This window comes from Chaetodon auriga, chromosome 2 (assembly GCF_051107435.1).
Source record: "Chaetodon auriga isolate fChaAug3 chromosome 2, fChaAug3.hap1, whole genome shotgun sequence".
Classification (NCBI taxonomy): Eukaryota; Metazoa; Chordata; class Actinopteri; order Chaetodontiformes; family Chaetodontidae; genus Chaetodon; species Chaetodon auriga.
Window position 1 is genome coordinate 2,506,921 of NC_135075.1, and position 10,100 is coordinate 2,517,020.

At 40.3% G+C, this 10,100-nt stretch overlaps 1 protein-coding gene across 2 annotated transcripts; it reads left to right on the top strand.

Moving 5' to 3' along the window:
* Positions 1-1,500: 1,500 nt before the first annotated feature.
* On the top strand, positions 1,501-8,744 carry cep15 (centrosomal protein 15). Of its 2 annotated transcripts, none has more exons than XM_076742214.1 (4): positions 1,501-1,605; positions 2,739-2,862; positions 3,474-3,542; positions 4,536-8,744. In XM_076742214.1, exons 1-4 carry the CDS (start codon positions 1,553-1,555, stop codon positions 4,710-4,712), a joined length of 423 nt encoding a protein of 140 aa, XP_076598329.1. In that variant the 5' UTR covers positions 1,501-1,552; the 3' UTR covers positions 4,713-8,744. The 2 variants fall into 2 exon arrangements, with proteins under 2 accessions (XP_076598329.1, XP_076598338.1); XM_076742223.1 differs by having other exon boundaries at positions 1,527-1,605; positions 2,744-2,862.
* Positions 8,745-10,100: the final 1,356 nt, after the last annotated feature.

The following is a 10,100-nucleotide window of genomic DNA, read 5'->3' on the forward strand; positions in this document are numbered from 1 at the left end:
ATAATGAAATGAAGATTAAAGCTAAATTAGTATCCACCATTTTTAATGCAATTCAAGTAAAACATGTTTCCTGCTTCCTTTTAGGACATTTAAATATTGACACCAACTTCAATAACTGGCCAAACTGTAAGCAGAGTGTTGAGTGGTTGTGGAGCTAAACAGCAGGTTTTCAGACAGCTTAACATGTGCCAGATATCAAAAGAAGGTTCGTGTTAAAAAGGTTAAAGCAAACAGAGTTGTGAGAGTCATTACAGGAGTTGTCATAGAGTTAGTACAGAAACCACAAAATTGTAGTAAGAATACCTTAGATGGTGAGAAAAGATTTTGACACAAGGGAATAGTGAATTGAAATAACAGCTTCAACATAGAATCAGAAGAGAGAAGAAAGTAAAGTTAGCACACAGTATAACGCTTTAGGTAATTTTACTTTTCCTTTAGCTTTTAAGCTAAAAGGCTTGAAGACTCAGCAACTGACAATGTTGACCGACTACCTGAGCGAACAGTGGTCATTTCTGACCAACATGACTCAGCAGAATCAAATAGACCTGGGTTTGTATAGAGGGAAGTGATTCTGTTTTGTCATAGTGTAACAAACAATTTTTATCTCACGAAATCATGTCAGCCTCAGTCTCAAAGACAGTGTTGTCAATGAGTTAAGTAACAGTCATGGATTTCCTTCAAGAATTAACTTAAAGAATCCATGACAAAGAGCACTGAAATGGTATACAGAGTACAGTTACCCCATTCCAAAAAAGTTGGGACACTGTATGTAAAATGTAAATAAAAACAGAATGCAATCATTAACAAACAAACTGTGTTTACTGACAACAGTTTTACAAGTGTTCCCAAGCCTGTGAATTAATATATTTCATACAATCATGTGCATATTTTACACAGTCGTGTCACTCAAAGTAGGGAACCTCACCTCGTCCTTGCTTGTGAATGAATGAGCCTTCCACAACATTCCCAGTCTTTTGCTGCCCCAGTTATGACTACTTTGAAATGTGTTGCTGGCATCAAATTCAGAATGAGACACCTCCATACATCGTAAACTACTGCAACTATTACTGTTCAACTCCACTGTGTATTAAAGGCACATACAAGGTGAAAAGTATTTGCTTTTTAGTCACCAGCTGCATTCTGAAATATAACCAACAGGGGGCAGCAGGTAGCTGATTTCAATGGTCACTGAACGCCTCAGTAAGGGAAGCCGTGAAGGTTTACAAGATAAGCATTGGAATTTCCGGACAGAAATTTCAAAATATTAACATTTTATTTGATCAAATAAGCAGATCACTTTTAAGTCAGAGTCATAAACCTTAAGTCATATTGTGATACGTTGTGCATTATTATAGTATAAGGCAAACAACTTCAGTCAACCGTTTTCAGTAAATACAAACTCTAAAGGCAATGGTGCGAATTGCTCCTCAAACAAATCGCGCTTTTATTTTGAAGTACAAATCAGCTTCCATTCAGGCTGTGTACGTAATATATAATCTGCGTTAGCTTTGTGCTACACTACGGAGGGACAGGAAAGGAATGCAAGCTAGTCATGTTTACTTCTTTACCTGAAGAAATGGAATTAGTAGAGAAACACGAGGAGATGTGAGTGTGCCATCATTAATATGAACTAGTGTTGATTCAGTTTGACTGTTAACATTGTCAGTGAGTTCTGTGAATCTTCCATAAACCGTAAGGCGCTCGTCCACACAGTTAGCTGGCTTTTGACTTTACATGATTAACTCTGAAGTCTGCGAATATTTGATGAGTTCTCAATTTTACTCGAAGCGCTGTTAAATAAACCGGGTGTGGGGTGGACGAGATGCAGGAAAGTCCTTGGTGAGCTAGTTTATTTGAAATCACGAAAAAGATGCAAACAGAAAATCAGAACATACGTAGCTTAATTTATGAAGACGTTTCAACTAAACTGAAGGTTTGTTGCTACTGAGGCAGTAGATATAACAACTACCTGCTCATGTGACGTCATGTGCAAACAACCTATTGATGTCAGCTCATAACAAAGGCACGTGCGGCTGTATTCCAGCACATGTTAAAATGCTGCACTTTCCTTAAGTTCCTGTATATTTTACGTGTGTAAGTTTGAGAGTGTGAAGTTCACAACTGTGTGACCAGTCAAATATGATTTAGGCTGGGACAAATATTTTATCATCCTCATTAAACAAACATTCAGAACTGTCAAGCTACAACCGGAGAATGACAGTTTTGCCCCCCAAAAAAGAAAGAATACGAAAGAAATCAAAACTGTTGCCAATTAATTGTTTATTGATTGACAAATTGATGAATTGTGTGCTGTTTTTATGGTTAGTCAGTAGAAACCATGCTGTGTGGTGTTCAGGTGTACAGGTTTGATTGAACGGAAGCTGAGACTCATACACAGTGCTTGTGCACCAGATGGTTGAATTTGAAAAAATGTTTTTGCTAGTGTCTCCTTGGCAGTCCTACATTTTCCTTCATTACCAGTGATTCAATTTTAATTCCTGTGTTTCAACATTAATGTCCAATTTGACTTGACAAATTTCATTTCATTTCATTTACTCTTTCAGTTTGTGCATGAAGTGATTATCATTTGCTTATCTAAACAATGGCAGAAGTGCTTATGCAGTAACAGAAACAGCCTCCAGTCAGCGTGAACTGCTCTGTTGGGGCGTAAGAGTGGAATGGGTGGAAGGTTACCTCTGTCCTGACACAGCTGCTTCCTCCACTGTGTGTGACGTCAGTTTAGGAAGGAGAGCAGAGCTGCTGGAGGAGATGGAGAGTCGCAGAGAGCAGCTGAAGATCGAGAGGAGACAGCAGGCCATGCAGTGTGAGGCTGCCCGCCAGAGGAACACCACGCTGCTCCAGGTAGAGGGGCCTGATGCTACATGTGCCTGTAGAGCCACGATGTTACTGGTTGTGTTGAAGCCCCTACATTAGCTACAGCTTCTATCATGTAAAGGTTTGCTGTTTTTCAGTGTTTTAAGTTTTCTGACACATGAAGATGTTTAAAGACACCATCGGGGCTCTGAGGAAATTTAATTTTTTTTTGCCAAATCAATGGATTAATTGAAAATGGCATCATTATTGGTGGCTTCTGTTGAACACCGTACACCTCTGTCATTCTTGTTTTGGTGTTTCAGCATGTAAACTGCAGTTTCAGATTTATCTGCTATTGTGAGTTTGTATAGAAGTTGTCTCAGATTAAAAGAAGAGAGATATGGAGTGAGGACCGAGTAAGCTGTTTTGGAGTCTTTGAACAACTCATCCAAAGAAGTTTTCAGACAATGTCATCTTTGGAAGTAAACAATGTAAATTTACTTTTGATGCCTGAAAATGGTGGCTGGTTTATTCAGTGCATTCATAACCTGAAGAAAGTTTAAATAAATGTTGAGGTTAACTGACTAAATTTTAGGCCTAGGAGTTGCATAAAGTCTAAACAGTGTGTGGATCACCACGTCAACTCTCTGTCACTACAGGACCTACAGAAGATAGAGGATCGTCTCAGAGGAAAACAGCTGCCACGCCCATATGTACTGGCTCTGGAGGTAAGTTGTTGACACAGTGGCTAGGAGAAGGTTCTAAATGTTGCTAGCCTTGTAGTATTGCCCTCTTAAATCCAATAAAGCCCCATGTGCAAAGATATTTGTCGATTTCTTCATAAGAGATATTGTCTTACAGACCTACACTGTATTTTGAACCATAAATGTAACTGATAGTGAGTGAAGTGGTACTGCTAAACTTTTCCTCTGCCTCTTTTTCTTCTGCTCCGCTCACATTCATTCATTCACTTTCTCACTCTCTCAACCACACACTCGCTATGCGCACACATTACACACAGATAGTCTAGTGTACCAAGAACTCGATGGAGGACATTGCATTTTTGGGTTCTTTCTTCTCTGTATGTGAATGTTTATTACAAGGAAGAGATAAGCTATGTTTGAGAGAAGCCTGCAAGCAGCAAGACAAAAGACAAATGAACAAGAAAGTTCGGAACTCCTACATCACGATGAGATGACTGGTTGCTCTGATTCTCTCTGACCAATCACTGAAGTGCAGTGTGTCTAGCTCCACCTTTAAGTGCTAGGTACCTGAACAGACAGGTAATGAGAGAACAGGACAGCATGGAGTGGTTCTGTTGGTAGCAACCACAACATTTACCAATGGTAACATGAAGTAACTGTTCTAACATGTAACAAAATGAACTGAACTGAAGTAACTGCTTTGTGGAAACATGGCTGAAGTGAATGTGGGAGTCTTGAAAAAGAAAAAAGAAAACATTTTATAGCTTTGTGCATTCAATTTGTAAATGTCCTGCTAACCGACATACTGCTGAGGGAAGTTGTTTTCATTGCAGAGGATGACAACAGAATATACCATTCCTCTCTGCACTTCACTGGCACTTCACAGTAACACCACAGCGATCTTCTTTTTCTAGTCCAGATCTCCATTCAGACCTGATTGATGTGACTTCACAGTGGAGTCAGATGTGGTGACTTGGAGTTTTTAACAGAAAGGTTTATATTGTTCCTCTGTTGTAGACAAGATACTGGACATCTGTGGAAGAATCTATCCCAGTCTGGGAGCACTTCCTCCTGGGTAAAGGTCCACATCCGACTGATGGTCCAGGAAAACCACACAGGACAACCAAACAGAAACCCAGCACATCTAAAGACCGGGGTCTGTTTCCTCGCCCAAAACCCAGAACTGCTCGATAGATGAGCAGTAGGGGCTGCCATTTTTTGGGATTCCTGTGAGAGTCCTATGGGATGAGAGTTAGCTTCACTATTCACCATGTGACAGATATAGAGCAAGAAAAAAGTCAACAGAGCGGGCAGGATGGGAATCATAATGACAATAGGCTACGTCAGTTTTATGCAGTTTTAAAGTGAACACTTTATTTTGAACATAATGCTTAACATTCTGTCAGCTGTTAAAAAAGTTTGCATCCTGAATAAGTCACTGACTTAATGCATCACCTGGCAAGAGCGCCTGTGACACAAATCAAACACACCAAAGATATGGTGAGACCAAGAGATGCACACTGTGTTTGGCTAAATGCTAAAATGCTCACAATGGATCTTCCAGTGGTGACCTCTTCATTGTGTCAGACCTCTCTGCTGTTTTGGCAATTTCTGGCACAGTTGTAACTGCAGAGCCTCGTTTCTCAGCTCAGAATGTTTGAAAACTTTGCAGAACACAGTGGGACAGAGAGGCTGAAAGGACTGGTTATAGTTAATAGTGCACCAGTCAGGTGGGCTGACCACAGGAGCAGCATCAGCCGATACCAATCACCAATCTTGAGGTCAATTTGAAGCCCTCTTTGTTTCAAGTATCTTCATTTATTTATTTGTTTATTTTTATTTTTATAGTAAGTAATAAAATGAAGAGATGAGAAAGTATCATGACTTGACAACTGTTTCTTTATTGACATGTGCAACATATTCCACTCTCTTTTCCGGAGACACAACTTCAATCATATCAGCCAACTCTTTGTTATTGGGAGCAGCTTAGATCTTAACAAATATAGCCTTCCTGTGGAAATGAATCAATAAAAAATTATAAAATAAAAATGAGAATCACAGCTGCACAACTCACCAAGTTGGAACAATAAATTATATATATTGAGGCAACAAAACTCAATTCCAATAGACAGAACAAAACACAAGGCCTTGAGATATTATAAAAACTGCAACAAGGGGAGAGAGGGGATAGAGATCAGTATAATTCATATCTCTAAATGCTCACTTCTTAAGCATCAATGTCGTATTTCTCTTATAAACATAAGTATCTCCGTATGTTTGGCAGTCGGCTTGTTCCTCTTCTCTGCTACAATACTTCCTGCTGCGCTGAAAAGACGCTTGCTGTCTACACTTGTGCGGCACACAGAGGCAGGCTCCAATAGATAGAGGTTCATCTGTGATGATGTTGGGTTGCTGATGTCACCACATTTCCCATCTTCATCTAAGAATTCAGCATACATGACGATCGGTGGCCAATTGATCAGAGCACTCTTAGTTACAGTTAAAAAAGATTCAGATTCAGGATCAGTTTTAGTGGCCAAGTATGTGTGCAAAATAGTGCAAAAATGTAGAAAAAAAAAAACAAAACATGAAAACAGTGTGAGTTATCAGTGACAGTGAGTGGTGAATGCACATGTTAAAAACTGCATTAATAGATGATAAATGGTCAGTCACTGGATGTTTTGGTGTCAGAGGGTTAGTGTCGCTGCATGACAACTAACTGTGTAACAGCTTGTGTGAAGAAACTTTTTGTGTGTGGTTGGTTTGGCAGTCAGTGATCTGTAGCACCTACCAGAGGGAAAAATGTGAGACATGTTGTAGTTTTATTCTCTGAACAACAGAAATGGAATAGGAAATGTTAACATTGACAGCATGTATCAACAACAAATCCAAAACCCTTACTTGTAATGTTAACTATAAACATGAGTTGATCTATAACATACTAAAACTTGCCAGTTTACGTGAATGCAGCTATGAGACAGTGCATCGTCTCCATAGTGATGATTTTTCATTTCAGTGTTGCTAATAGTGTAAATCTTGACACAGTCTTTTTGGAAACTAAATGGACTTTCCCCCTTTTTTCATAGGAAAGTGTACAGCCAATTTTGGCCCATAACATAGCAGATGAAACAATAATTGCTCATTTTTAGTATGTGTGAAGCAAGAGCATGGGTTTCATCTGTGTTACTTGATGTGCTTTAATGTCCAACAGTAGCACAACTGAACACTGACAAGAAATGTGACATTACTATTTTACATCACATAATTCTGCCAATCCAAGCCATCACTCACATTACAGGCTAGCTGCAGTATACATCTTATTCTGTGAGATTGCTAGGCCGTCTTACATGCACTGCTCTTTTGAGGTCTATCCACAGATTTCCTATCGCATTTATGTCGGGGGACTGTGAGGGCCACTGCAAAACCTTCAGCTCATGCCTCTTTCGGTAGTACATTGTGGATTTTGAGGTGTGTTTAGGATCATTGTCCTGTTGTAGAAGCTATCCTCTTTCATCTTCAGCTTTTTTACAGATGGTGTGATGCTTGATTGCAGAATTTGCTTGTATTTGATTCAGTCCATTCTTCCTTCTACCAGTGACTTGTCCCTGTGCCACTGGCTACAACACAAGACCAAAGCATGATTGATCAACCACCATGCTTAATAGATGGAAGCTTTTTGTGTGTGTATTTTTATTTTCAAAATGCACCAGGCTTGTTCAAATGGTCCTTTGCAAACTTCTGATGCTGAATTTTGTGATCAGGATGCAGGAAAAGTTTTCTTCTGATGACTCATCCATGAAGATCATACTTGTGCAGGTGTTGCTGCACAGTAGAACAGTACACCACCACTCCACAGTGCTAAATATTCCCAAATTTCTTTTGCAGTCTAATGGGGAGTTTGATTTGTGTTTCTAGCAATCCTATGAGCAGTTCTCTCAGAAAGCTTTCTTGGTCTTCCACACCTCAGCTTGACCTGCAGTGTTCCTGTTAACTGCCATTTCTTGATTACCTTATGAACAGGGGAAACAACTACCCGAAAATGCTGTACTATCTTCTTTGAACCTTCTCCTGTTATGTGAGCATGAATTATTGTAATTTTCAGAGTGCTAGGCAGCTGCTTAGATGGCTATTGATTGTTGGAGTGAGGTTTGAGGAGTCAAAGTATTTACAAAGTTTTGAAATTTGTATCACCTTTCCTTAGGATGACTGTGATCAAGCCACAGCCCTAACAAGCTAATTTAGGTCTGAGACTTTAATAAAAGTTACCTGAGAGGTATAATCTCTTGGGGTACCCAAACTTTTGTATGGCGCTCCTTTCCCTTTGTTCACTGTAAAATTGTACAAAACAAAATAATACACACAATGTTCAAGAGAACGTTCATCTTTCATCTTGTACTCACGTAGCTATTCACAATAACATACATTTTGCCCAGGCGTGCTCCTTTTTCGTCCAACTGTATGTATGTACGCATTGATATATCAATATCAACACACTTCTCCTACAGAGCAGATGCGTCTCCTGCTTTGCTTACATTGCATAAAATAGCAGCCTCTATACATGCTGCTTAAAATGGACAGACTTTTACAAACAGGATTAATAATACTGTTTCCATCCTGACAGTCAGATGGGCCTGTCGTCTTGGTCTGCTGATCTTGATTACCACTGAAAAGTGCCTGAATTCCTGAGTTCCTGAATAGCTATTTTTAAGTGTTTATGTTTGCAGTGTTGTGTCAGAACCACAAGAGGGAGCCAGTGTCACAGATAAATGCCCTGGCTCTAGTGAAGACCACATGCACTTTTGGCTTGGCTGATGATCAGACAGAATTGCTATTTTGTTTTCACTATTATTCATTATATATTTGAAATGTGATGTTAGCAGAGATTCAGAGGTCTGCAACCAGGCGACACAAATAAGACCACGTCATTACATTTTCATTAGCCACCTTTTTTCTCCATAGCATTTTTTTAAAAAAAAAACTAAAGTGGGGGAAATTGGAAATGTGTTTTGAGTCATTGTGATAGAAATCAAGATATTTTCTGTTGTTGGTGCATTTGACAATATGGTAAAATATCTGCAAAATGACCAAACTGATGTTTAAATCAGATAGATCTGTTTTTGCTCATTACTGTTGCAAATGTTTTTGCTTTATCAATTTGAAGAACAGAAATTTGTCAATTTCAGAAGAGAGACAGAAGAGAAAAGACTTCGACTTTTGGTTTATTCTAAAAAGAAGCTTAATTGTACATTTGTTCCACTGTTAAGTTCTTGTACTACATTTACAAGAAGACATTAAACTCTGATGCATTTCAAAAGTTTGGCTTGTTGTGTTGGAACTATCTATCTATCTATCTATCTATCTATCTATCTATCTAGCTATCTATCTATCTAGCTATCTAGCTATCTCTCTGTCTAAGAAAATAAGGTCTTGAGATAAATATAACATGTATCAAATTCAGGTATTGCATTGGTATATTCTTCAGGACATGTGCCCCTCCAGCTGTATGAGCTGCATTCTGATATGTTTTTGAAGGCTTTGGTTTTGTCAGCTGCTGTTTGCAAAATGAGCCTATGCAGTATGACTGCTTCCACTTATGGGGGCCACAGCGGGTCACAAAAACAACACATCCCACATTTTATCTGGCTGATATAATCAAGTTGCGTGTGGATGTAAAGAACAGAGACATTGCTGCAACAACAGAGGTGTAATGAAAAAAAAAAACATATAAAAAAAAAAAAACTCAGCATCTGCTTCTCCACTGCCAGGGTGGATGAAGACCCCCCACCTCCTTACTTTTACCTCTTCTCTTTACGTCACCAGAGATGGCACCTCCTCCCTCTCTTTAACCCCTAATTGTCGGTGATCAGACCTGCAGCCGACTGACGCGGAGTGGCGGCTTGACAAACGCAATCATCCGGACAGCCAGAGTTGAAGTGGCTGGTGGTTGGCAGCTGCCCAAGCTCCTCAGCTGAGGCCCTTGCACTGCAGGCCCTCGGGGGTTAAACTAGCCACCGGCCACCACTGACTGGACCAGTCTGGACTGATAGGGACTGGGTGGTGGGGTGCTGGTTTAGTGAAGGGGCAGGATAGGGGGCAAGTGCTATGAGGTCAAGGCCAGGATTCAAGGAAGATGGGGGTGGGGAGATATTAGGACTGTGTGTCCAATCATGAGTGACAGGATCGGTTGGTGGGAGGGTGAGAGCGGGGATGATGAAGATGTCATATAGCAAATTATCTAAAAGGGTTTTGAAGAGCACGATCTGGAGCCCTTCCAAATGACTAGCCCTGCATTATGTATTCTAATGGCTGAAGCCCCAGGGTGCTGGAGCCCAAGTCGCTGCTGTTGTCAGTGACCAGACCTCGTGCAGCCATTGACAACAACAGTGACCCCTCAGACAGCAGCCTGGTTCTCCTCCAGCCCTGCTCCTTCTCTGGTGGCGTGGCATGAATCTGGAGCTGTACAATTATGCAATGTGGTTCCGCTGCTGAGAGCCCACTGAGAGCCCTGACAGATAATTGGCTGAGCCCAAAGCCGCACAAATGGTTAGGTGTCGACGCCAGTTGACTGGATGATGGGTAATT